Source organism: Artibeus jamaicensis, unplaced genomic scaffold, assembly GCF_021234435.1.
Source record: "Artibeus jamaicensis isolate MK-2021 breed Jamaican fruit bat unplaced genomic scaffold, CSHL_Jam_final contig_467, whole genome shotgun sequence".
Classification (NCBI taxonomy): Eukaryota; Metazoa; Chordata; class Mammalia; order Chiroptera; family Phyllostomidae; genus Artibeus; species Artibeus jamaicensis.
The window spans coordinates 7935237-7954542 of NW_026521845.1; the positions used below are offsets into that span (position 1 = coordinate 7935237).

The 19306-nt window shown below is 42.1% G+C and overlaps 1 protein-coding gene across 1 annotated transcript in view; it reads right to left on the reverse strand.

Moving 5' to 3' along the window:
- Positions 1-19306, reverse strand: part of USH2A (usherin) — a 505359-nt gene that overhangs the window by 284100 nt on the left and 201953 nt on the right. The window contains exons 22-29 of the mRNA XM_053667304.1: positions 18083-18209; positions 15792-15893; positions 14111-14290; positions 12987-13117; positions 10215-10488; positions 5503-5706; positions 5296-5376; positions 2348-2545 (exon numbers count right to left, since the gene is read on the reverse strand). Of these exons, the coding sequence (XP_053523279.1) occupies positions 2348-2545; positions 5296-5376; positions 5503-5706; positions 10215-10488; positions 12987-13117; positions 14111-14290; positions 15792-15893; positions 18083-18209 (1297 nt within the window). The remainder of the gene's footprint in view (positions 1-2347; positions 2546-5295; positions 5377-5502; positions 5707-10214; positions 10489-12986; positions 13118-14110; positions 14291-15791; positions 15894-18082; positions 18210-19306) is intronic.

Consider the following 19306-nt stretch of genomic DNA (forward strand, 5'->3'; position numbering starts at 1 on the left):
GCAAAATATTTTATTTAGGCAATTCGTTTTTTTTCTCTATGTTTTTAAACTTGCCCGAGATCATGCAGCTGACAAGTGACATAGTTGAAACTTACACCGAGACTGATTTGACTCTACAAGGTAGGTTCTGGACTACTAAAACGAAAGACAAACTGGGAAGAAATAGACAATATGGAAAACTGTTATTTCTCACTGGAAGTAATGATACTATAAAACACATCCACATTTCTAAGCTGAAAAAGACCCAAATCTGAAGAATGAAAGAGTTGCTATATAACTGAGGAAAAACACCAAACATATTTTCTGATATATTCCTGAACTTAATAGGCAAAGAACCCAATGTGAATCAATAAAGTTAAATTGCCTGTGCATCTAATATCATTGTTTCCTTCAAAAAAATAAAACACACAAAAGCCAAATAACTACCACTCTAACAACCACATTTAAACATTACAATCTTAACAAAAGTCACCATAGAAATGCTGAAAGAGAATTACTTTCAATATCAAGGGAAAAACTGCTCATGAATGACTTTTCCATTTTCCCTTCTTGGTTCCTGGTCAACTCATCCACCTGGGAGAGCAGCCTCTTGATCTCCACATCCCTCGCATCTCCAGCAGATCCCACTCTGGGGGTCTCACCCCTCCCCTCTCACTCTCTAGTATTCGTTTCTATTTACTGTAAAAGTCTCTGACTTGGGAGAATTGTTCAAGCTGGCTTTGCGCCTCTCAATTCACGCCTGCCACCCCTCCCCAAATATCCTGATTCTGTACAATAAAAGTCCACCTGACAACACTAGAATGTTCTAGAACCTTTACAATTACCATCTACACATGTCCTTCTCTAGTTGGTTCGCAACCATGAACCACGACAGTGGAGACAGCAAACTTGTAAGTAACATTTCGGAAAAGGCACAAGAGTTGGTACCAGAGGACTTTCGAAGATTTTATTTTTGATACGATAAGGAAAACTCTGTAAAAAGCAGCAACAAAAAAAGAGAAAAGTAAAAAATGAAAATGAAAATAATGATGGCAAATACCTGTTATATGCTGAAAACCATTTTAAATGTTTTATCATGTATTAATTCATTTAAACCCTAAAATCCACCCAATCAGGCAGAAAAATGCAATCAGTGTACAAGCTTGGTTGTAAGAAACTGACAGGAATCACACATGGTAGATTCTGCTTCTTCTCTGGCATTTATGAGGATCTAATATAAACATCCCCTGAGTGGCAAGAGCAAGAGAGGTTAGCATTTAGATAGTTTGGGAAATATGAAATATATAAGAAGAAGTTTATGATAAAAATGGGGTGGGATTCATGTCATTACTGAGTGCTCATTTGGAAAATGTAGATAGAGAATTTTTAGTGACAAACTGTTTTTTTTTTCCCTTCCCCAGCTCACTTAGCTACAACTTGCAGACTGGGCAACATCAACCTGTGGACAATATCAGGGTGGGTTTCTATAAGGTGATTAAAATAAAGTCAAAGTAAAGATATGAGTTTAAAAAAAAAAACACTTTTGAGATATTTAAGCGGTAGCGTTTCAAGAGTCTAGAAAAGAGTGAGGGCTGAAGCAGTTGGACCAATAGATATGCCAGGAAGACAATTAAGGCTACTCCAAAAGCCATATGATTTTTCAAGTTCTAAAATTCTTTGTCAGAGCAAAAGATGGGTTTTTTTCCCCTATCAGATTTTTTTACTCATTTTGCTTTTTTTGGACAAAGGTTTCCATTTGACCCTTCATTCAAAGGTGCCTTGACATTTCTCGAAGCCGTACACCGCATGCACGAATTTGCGTGCGTGTATGATGCACGTGAGTCTAATCCACTCAAATGGGTCAGCACAGTGTGCCGCCCTGTGAGAAATCGATTCACCAGTGTGCCTGTCAGACTGCTGGTGCTCTCCTCCTCCTCCACCTGGACGTAATTAGGTTTAATGAACAATTTTACAATAAATAATGGTGCTGTGAACTCGGGCTGGTCCCAAGGAGTACACTTCTCTGTGGTGAAATAGGTAAGCTGGTGGTATATATGCACGCAGGAGAACTAAACGATGCCTAGAGACTCTGAAGGGTTATAAACACCTGTGAACTAATCTTCTAGGGATAGAGAGAATTTCAATCTTGTACTGAAGCTATGCACAAAAGCTGTGATAGTCTAGAATTCTTCTTCTCATCCTAGGTGGGTACAAGTTCCCATCTCATTAGATGGGTCCTACCTTTAATCAGGCAAAAACAGATGAATAATGAATGGGCTTGTGGGGAAAAATCTTGAAGAGTGTTTTTACTTAAAATCAAACAAACAGAACATTACTAAGATCTACTCCCACAAGGCATTGCCTTTACCTGTGCGGGTGCTGGTATTGACCAGCTCCAAAGTGGCAGCGGGCAGGCGGGGTGGGTGGGGGCTGCCGCCCTCCTGGTAGGCTCTCAGGAGGTACCTCTCAATTACACCTCTCACCACAGCGGGTTCATCCCAGGTCACTTCCACGCTGCGTCCATTTACGCTGTGGACTCTGGAGGGAGGCCGCACGCTTTGTGGAGCTGCGAGAGGATGAAAGAGAAAATAGAGAAAACGGCCACACTGAGAAGACTATGGCCCCATTCTTCACTTTTAATGGCCGCAGTAAATCAGACTCAACCATTAGCATAAATACAATTTATTAGAGTTGTAACTTTTCAGCATTGATTTAATATGACTGCACATCTTTAGCCATTTGGTTTAAGCGATATTTCAAAACCATCAAAACTCCATCGACATAACATTCTTTCAAGGCTAGTCCAGGTTTTCCCAAAATATTTAACGTAGTTGACATGTTTTAAACATCACTCATAAAGCAGGAGGTGGATGGTGGGCAGATAACAAGTTCAAACCATGTATGGATGGATCCCCTTGAAGCAAGATAATTAGTGTTATTATACACAGTGCTTTGACACTTTTATATCTTCAACATATGAGCCAAAAAATATCACATATGGGATGGCATTGTACTTGAATGCCTGATCTCATTGTCCGAATTCAATTGTTTTCTTTTTTTTTTTTTTTAAATTTTATTTAGTTAGGGACAAGCTTCTCTAACCCAGGGACGTGCTTGTTGCTGTATCTGTAAATCATATCTGATAGAATTTTGATTTTTAAAAATTAATATGAAAACAATTGAATTCGTTTATTTAGTTATTTTTCAAGTTAACGAATTCAATTGTTTTCATATTAATTTTTAAAAATCAAAATTCTATCAGATATGATTTACAGATACAGCAACAAGCACGTCCCTGGGTTAGAGAAGCTTGTCCCCCTGAGGTTTGGCACCATCATTTTGGGGGACATTTTCTTCTGAGTATCACAAAACACTAACGCGAAACAAGGAAGTTTAAAGCGACTGCAAAACCTCACGGACAAGCTGTGCCCCCTCCTTTGAACAATCCATACCTTTAACTACTTATTGCATGCTTCCACAGGGCTGAGCAGGAAAAACTTCATCACAGCTGACTGCATGGGGACACTGAGAAAACGCCCCAGGAAGGCCAATGGCAGGATGATGGATGAGAGACCTGCTCTGACCGCTCATGGACTCCAGAGCCCTGGCATCAGAGGACGTGGCTCCGGTCTTCCCACATCAGCTCTCCTCCTGGTCGGCCTTTACTATTCAGACCCGTAAAATAGGGCGGCTTCCAGGGAAGCGAAGGGAGCGGGAAGGATGATGAGCAGGGAAGCCCGGAGGAGGAAGGCCAGTGTCTTCACAGGTAAAACGCCATGGGGGCTCACAGACAGCACGCGGACCGCACAGTGGAGCTGCCAGCACGGGGACAGCGGCAGCGATGCTGATTTTATTAGTTCTGAAATGTGGTACAGGGCAGAGTACAGGACTGGCTAACAGATGGTCTTCTCATAGGGGACGGAGCAAAACTGACTCCAAAATAATTAAATAGCGCAATTATTCTCCAACCCCTGGGAGCATGTAGCTGCTTGGTGTTGTGGTCAGATTGTAAATATGAATTTATGGCATAAGTTTTTGTGGTCAGATCATGGCTATAAATTCAGAGCTTTCTTTGCAGGCTTTCTCAGTGGCCCTCAAAATGGAGACTGTTAAGCTATACAAGCGATGCACTTCCTAGAATCCTGTTTACTGAATTAGGTTGAAAGCAGGCTTTATAGCGTATTTGTTAATAAGGTAGAGGAGTGTGAAATCAGGCCAGAGGACATTCCGGTAACAAAAGCATAGTTTCTATCAGGGCTTTCTGTAAGCGCTGAAGTTGAGTAAGATTTTTAAGCGAATATTCAATTCATTGTCTTGCCTACAAAGAGATGATAATTTGAATAATCCTGGAAAAGTGTCAAGCTGTCCTGTTCTAGAAAACCTGTAAGGCAGGGATCTTCAAAAATTATTCTTAGTAGCTCATCTTGGTATTCAATTATATTTTACATGAACAAGATTCTGCAGAAGATGCCTGGGTTAGTAACCTATTGTTGATAAAAAGTATGAGGGACTATCTTAGTGAAAAACACATCTTTTAATAAATTGTAACTTGCTAAGGATAAATGTTAAGAGATTTAAGTGGCAATCATATGGAAATGGATTTGCCTTTCTGACAGATATTTGACCCAAAAGGGTAGAAGGGTACTGATTCACCAAACTTTTTGTGATGAATGCCTTCTTGTGATGACATTCTGTAAAAAGATGTTTTGGTCACTGTCAGAAGCTCAACACATTTATAAATCAGTTGTCTGAGATGAGACCTAATGTATTCTAGCTATCTCCTAGTTGTCTCCCCGCTAATGCAAAAAAATTAGACTGATCATCAACTTCCATCCTGGGCGAGTCCTTCTAAGACCCTAAAGTCAACACCATGGCACGCATCTGTCACGAGGGGATAGAAGACATGTGTTTCTGACCAGGGTGCAGGTTTCGTGCACCTTCTGCCACAGGGAGGCTACAGGTCACCGCCCCCACTTAATGGTGACCTTGACTGTAGCTTCCTGGAGTCTGCAGTCCAAGAAGGTTCCTGTCCTTGACTGTATTCCTGTACATACAAGCCCGTGAAATCCCTAAGACAACATGCAAGTTCTTCCTGCATACTAAGAGCAAAGAATCAAGCCTGGGCCAGTACTTACTAGGTTCTTGAAAAATCAAAAGGGCCAAATTGAGCCATTGGCTGATGCATCTCCCCACCAAGGCTCGCTCTGTCACAAGCCTGCAAACACACTCTTTGCCTCAGGGGGATGGTCTTTCCTTATCTTCACATGCACAATCACGGATGTGGCACATGCACACTTGAACGTAAAGAACACTTACCTGTTCCTGTGGTTCGTCCCCGACTCCAATCGCTATAGACAGAACCACCCTCGTGTGAGGCTATCACTCGATACAGGTGTTCTTAAGTGGAAAGGAGGAGGAGAAAGTAAAATTAATTAGTCATGTAGACAAGGGGTGGGCTGGCAGCAGGGAGAAGGGGACAGGGAGGAGATAGGCAACGATCCACCCCACGCACCTCCACGTTACCTGTGAAAGGCTGGAGACCATGCTCGCGAACGCTCTGCTCTGGTCCCCGGTACACGAGGATGGAGTCATTTCCCCTGCAGTTAACTGCGCTGTCACTTGATAGGCACCCGTCCAGATTGACTCTGACAGCACTGCTGGACACAGACGCCAAGTGAACAATAGCACCCCGTGCGAAGGCAACGTCCCTCATGCAGCCACCGAAACCTGGCAATGGTGAGAGGTCCGTGTCACAGGGAGGGCTGGGGTCATTCACTACCTATCACTTTTGTGCTCTGCGGTACATTTTCACGAGGTGGGTGGGGGCGGTGCTTTAGATAACAAGTTTTAAACTTGCAATTCTCCCATGGGAAATCCTCCATGTCTCCTCTTGCTTTTTATCAGATGAAGTTATCTCAAGGAAATAATTATGTCATTTAAAAATATATATAAGCTGATAAGTATAACTCAACTGACTTCTATGCAACTGAAAGTGCTTATTATGCACATTTTTCTTATTGCATAGATGTCCATGACATAAAATTGAGGCAATTCCACATTATAGCAGGGGGTATCCTCATACCCCACGATTCTAACAAATGAAGTTCCCTCTAAAAGTCAGGGTTTATGGGCCAAAAAAATAAATATTTGAAGTGGCATAATTATTCAACAAGATCTTTGGGGGAAAAATACCCTTAGAGGATATTATGCAGGAGAACAGGAGGGAGAATAGAGTTTCAAAATACTCTAGAATCCTGGGATATTGCAGGGAATTCCGTAATAATCTTTGGGAGCCACAGAACTAAGTCCCAGTCATATCTGCAGAGAGAGGAACTGCGGCTGCGCTCGACCATTTTCTTGGAGTTCCAGAACCGAGGATGGAGATGGTGGTACTAGTTTTGGGCTTGTGTTAGCAAGACCGGGACCAACTACAGCAATGGCAACACCCAAGGTTTCACTGAACATGTCATCTGCAGAGCTGACTCTAGCACAACCATGACACAGCCTGGGTCCGTGAACTTGAACACAGAACATGGAGGAAATGGATGGGGAAAACCATGGGGGGGGGGCAGCCAGCCAGGGACAGGCAGTGGCTTTGGATCCCATGCTAGTCTGTGAAAACAGAGGTCAGTTTTGTGAGGTCAGGCAGTGCTCTGCTTAGAAATTCTGCTCCAAGAGGTAAGGGAAGAAATGAGCAGACTGCCTTTGAGATCGCTGTATCACACACATGCACACACGCATTCTGAACAAAGCACTGTCAAGTTCAAAAGGCCCTGAGCACATAATTAGCTCTTTTCAAGATTAAAGCACCTCCACAGAAAGTGCAAATAAACCATCAAGCAAACACTGAACAGTAAAATAAGGTAATAGTAACAACGACCATATTGTTCTCTTCAGCATTTATTATGGCTCCAGACACGTTAAGTGGCAGCCTCTTTCCTTTGAAATGCCTTTGCTATTATTCACCCTCTTCTAGGCCTGGGCGATCAATACTGCTAGTCTATCTTGGACACACAGTAGCTACTCAATAAGTTGGGTGAACTGAATTGAAAGGAATGGAGCTCAACAAAAAAGCATCCACCTGACAATGCAAGAGCTAAGAATTCTAATTTCTTCGCCAGTGATCTTCTGATGGGAAGGAACTGAATCACCTAAGTTCCCTGGACCCTGTCCAGTTTCCCCGCCAACAAGGTGCCAACAGTGGAAAGGGGGCTTTGGCAAGCATTGAGCTGTGTTATAAGAAACATTCCACTAAAGGTTTAAGAGGCAAGGAGTTTCGGTTTGCAAGACGGGAAGAATTCTGGAGATGACGGCACAACAATGCGCGTATGTATGATGCCACAGAACTGCACGTCTAAAAACAGTTAATACGGTAAAGCTTGTGGAGTTCTGCACACTTTTTAAAATTTTAAGAAAAAAGTCTTAAGAATTAATCTACAGGATGGAGTTTTCAATATGGGAAGGCCACAGGCAGAGTCTCCCCTCCCTGCATTGACGAAGGTCCCGAGTCGCAGCAGGAAGTCTGAGAGGTCTAGTCCTCATAGGGAAGTGGCGCTCTGCTGGCTGACATCACCGGTGAAGGTGCCTGAGCATCAGTGTGAGTTTCACTGGCCCCCATGGGGCAAAGCCCTGAGAATGACTTTGCAATGGTCCTTCAAATCTGCACCCCAAGAAACACTTCCACCAGGAACGCTGCCTGACTTCCTCCCATATTCGAATGCGTTGTGAGGAGAAGAACAGGGGAGAGGATCTGTATGTGGGAGAATAGTAGACTCCTCCTCTTCTTGCTTCCCTGACTTTGTGAGAGTCAAAAACAAACACACAAACAAACCCTCCCGCCACCACCCCAGCCTTAGGCCTCCAAGTACCTAAAACGTACTCCAGAGCTCTGGGTTGAGGACTCAGCCAGTGGCCCTTCTGAGGGAAGCATCCAACTGCAGGCTCTCGGCCTGGTAGAAAGTCTGGCTTCCACCCCAACTCCCGCCTGCTCCACGGAACCGAACTTGAGGCCACCATGTGCCACACCCAGGCACTCCCACCCTAGAGGTCAGGGTTAGTCCCACGTGATGGTTCTAAGCTACATGCCTGGGATATGAATTGGCACATCTTCAGCAAAGTATGTTGGCCAGCATTTCCAAAACACAGAGACACATTCATTTGCATTTGATTCAAAGGGACATTACAACATTAATGGATAAGGTGTGGGGGGGGGGGAAGAACCCTAACAAAATGCCTCTGAAAAGAGGTGCTAATTGAGAAGCATAGGAAGATTGTTAAGACTGTTGCTAATGGACTCAAAAATACAGCACGTGCACATGATTAAACTGAATTATGATTTAAATACTTCATGTAGGCACTGCCTCTCTATAGTGAATATTTTCCTGATCTCCATATAAAACATGTAATTACTTATAAAGATTAGTATCACTCAATGCATGTGAGCTGGAATGGTAGGGGACAGTGTCATAAAATATGCATTTTAATAACATTTCCAGGGAATCCTAATATATCTTGGATAATAATAATAATAATGATACCAGCTAATTGTATTGCATTCTTCCTATGTCCCAGCTACTCCACTTCACATTTTATCAGTGGTTTGAGAACCACTAATATGGCTGACACTACGATGATAAAAATTTAGTATCACCCATAGATAAAATATCTTTCAGTATTGTAGATTTAGTCCTGGTGCAGATTAAATTCTTCTACTTGGGTCTAGGTTGATGTTTTAAACTTCTAGCATTATACCACTATAGTTTAAGCCACGTCTCTAGGGCCATGCTGGCAGTGGGAGTTGGAAAGCATGATGCTTGACAGGCAGGGAGTTTTTTTTCCCGGCTGTAAATACAGTTGAGGAATCTTGCTCATATAAAGGGATTTCAAGCTCTTTCTAACCTCCGAAACCTGAACATCAGGAGAAACCTTTATACGGACGCAATATTTCCAGCTTCTGCTACACGTTAAGTGCCTTGGAAATGTCATTACTGTCTCCCCCTCAGACATTCATTAACTCCTTACTCGTACCCTTCTACAAGTCTTCTGAGGGCCTGCCATATATTTTCCCTTCAGAGGCATTTAAATCTTTATGTACTCCCCAAATAGGCAAAAACTGCTTTGTGGATGTTTTAACCATTCACAGTGCATAGATTCTGAAATACATAGAGAACATTTTCTACATGGGAGTGTGCTGGGCCCCAAGCTGGCGCCCCACTTTGGAGAGAAGGAACACTGGCCCATGCCCATAGAGAGAGCACGTCTTATAAGAAAGTGGACTTTGACACCAGGAAGCCTGACCTATGCTCTTGCTCTCTATCTGCTACCAGCCATGTGACCTTGGGCAAATGACTTTCCTCCCTGCCCTTCAGGTCCGTCACCTGTAAAATGGAGCTACACATAACAACACCTCACTCATAGGCTTGTTAGGGAGAACGCCCTCCCACTCGTAAAAGCTCTTGGAAGCATGCCTGGCACACAGAACGCACTAAGTCACGGTTAGCCTTCTAAAATGAGTCTCTCTACCTGGGTTTGTTCATTACACGAGTTAAATACTATGTGTTAGATGAGTTATTTTTTCCTCTGATTATGTTATGTGTTTAACCATAAGGGGGGGTCAAATACTTGCTTTAGTTATGACTCATACACTCATGAACGTTTCCTTCATGGCTATTAAGAACCAATGAGAGATTTTTCTCAAGAACTTTGAAATTCAGCTCAACCCACCTTTTCGTGTGCTTTGCTGTGCAAGAGCACCTTTGAAATGCATGGAGATGATCAGCCTTTATGTCAGAAAACAACCCTAGTGAATTGAATGCCATTTTTCCTGGTCGTGCACACCAACCTAATTCATTTCTTAGCCTGTAAATGTAGTGATGAGTATTCAAAAGAACCAGAACCACATGTGTTTTCTGTGAAAACCATGGCAAGGACCAATATATTACATACCATCTAAAATCATATTTTCTGAAGACATGTTATAATATATCTATTGGTTATAAATAGACAAAGCATTTATAAATATATTGATTATGTATGAGGGCACACACTTAAGGGCAATGTACAAAACTGTTTGAAGAAGTAGCCTGTAATCCTTAAGAGCTTAAAATTCTGCAACACAGGGGGGGGGGGTGTTGCACATAGCCTGACTCCATTGCTGTATCTCGAAACACAGAGCCACCAAATCATGGTTAAGACCAGGGCTGTCATGGTTTGGGATTCCCCCAGGGGGCTTTTACCTGGTTCCAAAGTCAGGTGTTTGTAAGAGTCCTGCAGCCATGATGGGGCTCCCCCAACATAGACGGGGGAGTTCACGGTCAGGGGCTGGGCTCTGGACTCGGACACGCGCTCTGTCAGTTCGTTCATACTGGCAGAGACAACGGGGCCCGCCTTCTTGAGAACTACTTTATTCCACTTTCCATCACAGTAGGACAGCCCCAGCCACAGGTCCAGGCGGGTGAAGGTAAGACTGGTGTTCAACCGCAGGCTCAGGAGTCCGCTCTTCAGTTCCACCTGCGTTCCATATTACACGAGGGAGAACAGAGATATAAAAAGACTGCAGAGTGGCAGTTTGGGAGCAAGCGGAAGGTCAATTTCTTGAAGAAAAGCAAGAAATTTCCCTGAAATCACTCTATAAAAATATTCCACTTTGTTCTGAGCTAAACTGGAGTAACATACAATGAAGTACTTTACAAGCTTATAACTGACAGGAAGAATTTTGTATTGAGTCAAAAAATGTATATGCAGCAGTGATTATATGATATCACACAATATGATATAGGCAGGACCTTGTTTTTTTTTGGGGGGGGGGCTAAAAACATAAATCTTAAACCCTAGCATAAGTGGCTGAGGAGAACAGAACAGTTTGAACTGGTATTTTTGAGACTTTAGAAAATGAGCAAACACTACTTCATATATCAATTTAATTTTGGGGGGAAATATGACAAGACAATAAGAAAATGAAATGTCAAGCTTGATTAAGCTTGTTTTAACTGGTTGGTGAACTCAATTTCAAACTTTTAAGATGTATTCTAATTCACTATTTCAGTTTTAATATTCTAAATCTCTAACTTACATAATTGCTTCTCTGTGTTTCCTTTTGGATTACGGTGTCCTTTCCTAATCCAAACATATTTTGCCCAAATTTTCATGATAAAAAAGTGCCTCCAGTATGTGTTTCTTTCAAAATGGTACATGGTGATTATCTTTACTATGTTTTAAATGGTTAGAAGTCAAATCAGTGACCATGGGATACTTAAAAATTTGAGATCGGTCATGTCTGGTGAACCAAATAAGTAAGTCCGGATAAAGATGTTTAACAAGACAGGCAAGCAGGCAAAACAGCTCTGTAACAGGGTGCAATGCAAGAGGTCCCTGGGAGGTGGGAAAGGTTTAAAGTACAGGGATGTGAGGTCCCTGGAAGACCCTCCGAGCAGGGGATTAACACACTCCATGGCATGGGGATTTGCACAAGCTCATTAGGTCTAGAGAAAGGGACCAAGTTAGGAAAGATAGAGGATGACTGTAAGTGGGCAGGGGTGGGGGGTTGGGGGGTTGGTAGGAAAAGTCCTGCCAGGTATATAGAAGCAAGATTTTTGAAGAATTTGAGCAATAAAAATGTTCACCCGTATTCTTTCCGCCATTATCGTAGCTAACAGTTCACCCTCCCAGTCCTAAGAAGTATATACTAGAAATAAAAGCTGGACTGGAATTGGAAAAAAAAAAACTATCATAGAATCAGTGAAATTTGGGGGGAAAATGATGAGAGAGATTAAACTAAGGATAATAATAATGATAACAGTGAAAATTCAATCTAAGCGGTGATTTTTAAAAGCTAGCCAGTGGGACCTGGTGAACAGCTGAATGTATTATATGAATGAAGTCAGTCAAGGACACATGGAGACACCCCTCTTACTTGCTTGAGTGTGATTTTCCACCCTCACGATACACAAAGCATTAGAGAGAAAGACTGTCTATTGTTTTTATCAGGAACAGGGGGGAGTTCAAAATGCCTGTAAGACACCCAGAATGAAGTTTTCTTGAGGCAGCTGAACACAAAGACAGGCCAGTAAAATGGAAAAAGTTCACAGTGAGATCAATGCAATCATCTAGTTCGTGTAAACAGAGTGAAAAGAAAAAAGGAGAGGAATATAGAATTTTTGGTTAAGAGCAATGTTTTAAGGGAAAGTAGAGTAAATCTATTTAAGGTGACAATGATCTTGCAGAAGCCAGCAGATTTCAGGAAAATCCAGGGCAGCTAGTATTTGGGAAAGCCCATAGCAATGAGAGTATAACACCGTTTTTCTCAATGCCAAAAGCAAGAATTTTTAGACATTCATGCATGGCATTCAAACTACAAGCATGAGAGAGAATAATAAACACAAGATTCTAGTGACATACAAACTCTGGAGAAAGAGCAGGAAATGGGTTGGCAGAGACCTGAGACATAGATATAAAAAAGGGTAACATTTTAGTACCTGGGTGGGGTACTATGTTCACAGGGGTTCGCTGCACTTTTATACCATTGTAGAAAGCTGGATTTTAATCCCTTATACTGTTTTGTTAAAATTACAATTTTCAGCCCTGGCTGGTGTAGCTCAGTGGATTGAGTGCGGGCCTGTGAACCAAACAACCATGGTTCAATACCCAGTCAAGGCACATGCCTGGGTTGCAGGCCAGTTCCCAGCAGGGGGCGCACGAGAGGCAACCATACATTGATATTTCTCTCCCTCTCTCCTTCCCTTCCCCTCTAAAGATATATAAATAAAATATTTTTTAAAATTACAATTTCCATGGTCTTGGTAATAATGGTCATTTAAAAAATCATCGTGACCCTGAAATATAAAATGCTCCATAGAACTCCAACACTGAAAATGACTTAGGGGGAAAATATAAAAACAAAAGTAAATTTGAAAGGAACCCCCTATTTAGTATACTGTGAACCCTGGTTTGTTTATTTAAAGTTGGATCTGACATTGTAAGGTAAATTAAATGAAATTAAATTAACATACAGCAAGAAAATCGGGTCCATCTTTGTTGTAAATGAAGAGAAGCAATCCATTCAACTGGTCTGTTCTGAAGGTAAAGGAAATCTCAAAGTCCAGTCCACCATGAAACGTGTATGGATAGAGTTCCAGGAATCCTTTAAAGAAAGGAATATGTACATATGAGCGTGTGGAAAGCCAGCATCGTACATGTGCCATAAGGTGCCCTCAGGACATGCACTGTCCTTGTGTACATGTCTCACAAAAGAAGAAGCAGTTCAATGTTAGGAACGCCCCCTTGTAATTGTACAGAAGTGAGAGAATGAACTTGACATACCTTGTAAGAGGAAGTAATTTATTCTCTAAACCATGGATACAGCTAAGGTATTGCTGTTTTATATAAATCTTAGCAATAGGCAGTTCATTGACTTCTGAAAGCGACGATGAGAAAGAGCAATGAAAAAGTACACAGATTATGATATCAGGTAGCTTTCTATTTCAAATGTAGTTTAAGCAACTAAAAAACTGACCCATTTAGTTACAAGGTCAGGAGGCAAAGGTGGGCTTTCATCTGAAGAATGAGCCATCAAATCCCCGTCTTCCACATCCCCACCCCATTATCCTGGAGGGCTGCCAGGCAGAGACTGGGGTGGGGCAAACCAGGAACACCACATCACCGTTGCTGTAGCCTTTGGTAAAATGGCAATGAGAGGGGTTATCCTCTCTAGCTCTTTTTTGATGACCTACTTACCCCATCACAAAGCTGAAATTTTACTCTGAGCAATAGTACCCGTCTATGTAATAAAATAAGTAGGTATTTGTGGGTTAACCTGGCAACTCCTTTGAAACAGCTTTCTACGTAAATTTTATTCCAGGTAAAACAATTGACTTCCAAATGGACATTTCTGATACGAACACATGTAAACCAAGAGGTGCTTTGGGCCACCTCAGAGCTTACACACAATTATATGCGCTTATTCATGAGTCTTACAATTTATAATACATTTCCCAACTTTGAGCATGTATTTATGGGCACCATGGCATAAGCAGGTATTCCTGAGAGGTCAAAGTAATTGCACAGGTGAGATAAAACTATGCCAAGGGTAGAACATGCATACTAGGTGATACCCAATGGCTATCTGAGGACTTACCTGTCCCTAGGAACTGAGCCCCCTCCTGCAATGAAGAGGGGCACCCTTCCCAGGTGCTCTGCACGTTGAGTTGCTCTTCAGAATTCTGCCAAACCAGCGGTTCCCACACAGCAGAGGGGTTGTAATTCTTCATAAAGTACACGTCCTTGAGGCAGCCCACAAAGCCCTTTCGAATTATGTCTGCGGGAGTTGGGGGATATCAAGAAATACGTAGTTTGAAAATTCTTTTCAAGCAATTAATTTATGTGCAAGTAAAAGTAACGGGCAATAGCTCTCTCCACCTATTCACTGCAGACCCTTAATGACTCATGTAAACACCCACCACCAGCTATGCTAAGTGGTAACAATGATAATGTTTAGCCCTGGTTCCAACCTGACCCGTTGTATATACAGCAACAGATGTTAAGGCAAAATAGAAGTTGGTTTCATAGTAGTAGATAGAATAATGCCTCTTATAAAGGATTTTATTTATATATATTTTAGAGAGAGAGGAAGGGAGAGAGAAGGAGAGGGAGCAAAACATCAATGTGTGGTTGCCTCTCACACGCTCCTTGCTGGGGACCTGGCCAGCAACCCAGGCATGTGCCCTGACTGGGAATCGAACCAGCGACCCTTTAGTTCAAAGGCTGGCACTCAATCCACTGAGCCACACCAGCCAGGGCAAATAATGCCTTTTGACCTATCAAGGACATTTCATCTGCCATTGATCTTAAAAAATAAACATGGTGCCCTGGCTGGTGTAGCTCAGCGGATTGAGTGCGGGCCTGTGAACCAAACAACCGCAGCTGGATTCCCAGTCAGGGCACACGCTTGGGTTGCAGGCCAGTTCCCAGCAGGGGACACACAAGAGGCAACCACACATTAATATTTCTCTCCCTCTCTCCTTCCCTTCCCCTCTAAAGATAAATAAATAAAACCTTAAAAAAATAAACGTGCTATCATGTTATAAAAGTAACATTTGAAGGAACCGTTTCTATTAAATTTACTGTTTACAGTTTAGTTCCCTCATCATAACAAACTTGTCTGTTTTACAAGTCAATCAGTACTTTGCTCTTGTTTCTAGGAAGGGAGATTTTTTTCTGCTTAAGGTTAATTTCACTCGGGTTAGTTGTATTGGCTTCACAGTTTTTGTTCCATTGCCCTAAAATACAGGAATGTCTTCGACTCTGCCCCAATTACAGCACTCATGGCATCAGGCTCGAATCATCTGTCGTGGCAAAGACCCCATGCTATTAATACACCTGTGGCTATCTTGGGACTGAGTTAGTTAGTCACTGCCTTTCACACAGCTCAGTCCACATGCAAACCTTCTTCATCCAATTTAAACTGAAAATCAAACTCGTGGCTCTCCATTTCTGGGTGGTTTTATGTTCAACTTAAAAATCTCCAAACCAAATTGACACACACTGCTAAAATAGCATAATTCATTTAAGCAAAAGTTTAAGAAACTTTTACACATCAAGGATAGGTGGCTAAGATTTTCAGTGAAGTTAATACAAGGCTCCTTTAGAAAGGAGGAGAGACCTAAGGGAAAATTGGGACATATGGATACAGGAAATAAATACAACATAAGACAGAAAATAACACTACTAACTACTACTCCCTCTTTAAAGCAATGTCATTTGATTCTATTCTAAATATTGGGGATGACCTATACATTCTAGAACTTTCCCAGACTCACCGGGATGCCTCCTCCGGATGGCAAAGCCCTGTGGCAGGCCCCCCACAAACACGCCTGTGTTCTCTCCGATAACGGTGCTGCCGTTCCAGCGCCCAGAGGAGCCTAGGGAGGCGCAGAAGGCAAGTCCAATGTCAGCAGGATTATCTTTTCTACTCGTTTACCAAGTAAGTGAATCCTTCACTGGGTTTTGGGACATCACTTTCTTGGTCCTTCCCTTCCCATAGCGTCTGCCCTGGATAATTTTCTGCATGGGTTCTCCCTCATCGGCCCCAACATCTCAATGTTGGGGTGACCCAGGCCTTCTCCATCTCTGATCTCTTGCTCCACCTACAACGACACCCTACATCCTTCAGAGAGTAAGTTGGTGGCAGGGCACCTGTGCAAAGTACCAGGGCCAAAGCCCAGGACAGGCCTGGGTCCCCGACTCTGTGCATCAAAATGCACACCTCCCGTTAAGATTTCTGACTCCATTCTTCTTTCAGAGGAGCGGCAATGTTCTTCTCAGAGCCCAAACCACTGTGATCAGCCCTACGTATATCTGGTCCCCCGGCTTTAAAATCCATCTCAGCCGACAACTCCGATTTGCATCTCTAGTCTGCAAATCTCTCTCCCTGAACTCAGACTTGTGTGTTCGGTAACTTGCCTGACATCACTACTGGGGTATCTCATGGAGATCTAAGACCTAACCAGTGCAAACTGAACTCTGAACGCCTCCCTCCCGATCTGCTTGTCCCTATGTCTCGGACATCTTCGCTATGGCAGCTACCTTCTTCGGTAGCCCTGACCCCAAATCTAGTGTCATGCTCTACAGGAGGGGTGAGCAAGCTCTGTCTGTGAAGGGCCAATCAGCATATATTTTAGGCTTTGCAGATCATAGAGCCCCAAGCAACCACAGACAATATGGAACAAATAGATACAGTTGGATTTCAATAAAACTTTACAAAAACAGGCTAGAGCTTGAATTGGCCCACAGGTGGGAGTTTGCCTGCTCTATGACAATCTGTTCTTTCTAATGTAACATTTACCATATCTCCACATATCTCTTTGTATTCAAATGACTTCCCTGTTCAAAAAAACCCATCATTGCTTTTGCCTGAATTGTTTAAAAATTACCACAAGAGCCTATTCACATGTCTCCATGCTTCTAGCCACAGTCCCATAAAAGGCAGTCTCATCGGAGCAGCCAGAATGTTACTTTTAAAGAAAGAAGTCATTTCATGTCGCTCCGCTCTCAGAATTCTCTGATGGTTTCCTCTCTTCAGGAAAAAGTCCACAAAGCCTCACTTCATACAGCTCTAATGGTTTCTCTGGTGTCATAGGCCACCACCAGCCCTTTGCCCACCCCCCTTCCCTACACTGGCCTCCTGTTGGTCGCAGACATGTCCCATGTGGTATGGTCTCACCTCGGGTCCCTGGTGCCCACTGATTACCTGGCTCAAAACACCCTTCTGCTGAACACTCTCTGATTTACCCTATCACCCCCTTTAGGTCTCTGCTCAGGCATCACCTTATCAGAGAGGCCACTTCTAACAGTTTAAAACCAAAGCATCCTCTCCCAGCACACACACATTCACCCCTTTCCCTCTCGTCTGACTTTATTATTCTCAGCACATAACTGATGGGTCAATAGTTATTTATTTTGTCTCCTGCCCCTCTCCCACCTAAAGTGTAAGTTTTTCTGTGTCCAGAATTCTTAGAGCAATGCCTGGCATGTAGTAGGTGCTCATTACAATTTTGTATCTCTTGAATAAATTAATAAAAGCCTGCATTACCATACAGATCCTGTACCTGTTTTGTAATTGCATGATGATGATAGATAGGGTAGGATGGGAAGGATACTACTAACCTTGGATTTGCAAAGACAGGGTATGTCTGTCCCCCAAGAATGCTGCCTACCAAATTGGGAGCAATTATTTACCTTTTCTGAGCCTCAGTTTCCTCATCTCTGAAATGCATACAATCACTGCTTTGTTTTATTCATCTTCTGGAAGTCAAAAGTAAGAAGAAAAACCTAAGCTCATGCCCTTTCAAATGGTAAAGAACTGTTCCAGATACAAAATTGCTACTGATGACTTTGTCTTATCTTTGCTTGACAGAAATGCCCTGTATGGACGAGCAAATGGTTGCCAGACCTCATTACGTAGGAGCAACCGAAGGTAACCTCAACAAGCAATTTGGACGCAGTTGAGTGGAGAAAAGGGGGGAAGAACAGGCATAATACAGATAACAGAAGAGTGTGGCACCATCGGCACATCAACAGAATCATCGTCATCTACCAGGGAAGTTTGTACCGGTATATTGCCCATCGAGTGTGATTTGGCCGAAAGCCTGATGCCGAATAGCGATTACGTCATGCCATTGGCCATCACTGTATTGTTTGCCATCGTCATTGGTCGTGGTCACCTCCACTGATGAGCCCTGGAGAGAATGAAGGAGAGAATGAATGAATGCATACAAATATATAAATCTTAACAGGAGCCTGATGCAGGTATGCTTCAAACAGAACTCAGAGCTGAAGTTGATTGATTTCTACCATCATCCGTTTCATCGGGGATGTGTTTCTGTGAAGACCACTGTGCTCAAATCTGAAAAGGACCCCTCTTTGGAGTAAGAATTTCTCATAAGCATGCCTGCTTTTTCTTGATTTTGAATATAATCTTTTTTTATTGGGTTCAGTTACAATGATCCCAACTCCCCCCCATTGCTCCCTACCCACACTTGCATTTTGATAACCTATATTCATCAGAAAGGTAATAAAGTTCCTATTTTACAATTTATATTTTAATTTTGATCAAGCATATAAAAGACAAGAATTTGAAGCTAATCAAATACTATTCAATCGATATAGTTTTTAAGACAGGGAAATGTCTGTCAAGTTAGTTTTTCTTGCCTAGGTGACCTAATGAGGAATGCAGTGACATTGAAAATTAGCCAGTTATTTGAAAACTGGCTGTTTAGTGTTGTGGTTAAACTTTGTACTCAGTGCTTCATAGTCTGAGATCTAGCAGTTATACTTTTGCCTAAGATAATAGTGTCAGAGTTAAAAATGGGTTCCTAAGCGGATACCAGGAAATGGCAGATATCAAGAATAGTGAGTCTCAGAAAGGAAGTGAGAATAAAAAAAGAAAAAAAGAACTATCTCAGCACACTGCAGCCCAACAAATACTTTTTCAGTATATTATGATTAACACAATGCTGTTCCTTTTAGTGTGAATGCGTAAAAGACATTTCAAGTTTGTTACCATCATCAGTTAATATTACTGCTACCAAAGAAAGAGCAACCAGGAAGTTATTCTAAACCTTCTAAAGGAAAGAAAAAAATTCTTTCTTTCTTTCTTGATAAAGTTGATTTTCTGAGCAGTAATGCACTTCAACCACTGACAATTTTTAAAAACTCAAAATAAGACTGGGTAAAGTATTATTAAAATTTTTTCTTAATTGTTTGCAATGTTTCACAAAACTCTATTTTGGTATAACATTTTTCGAAACGAGGAAACTTATATATTACCTGATAT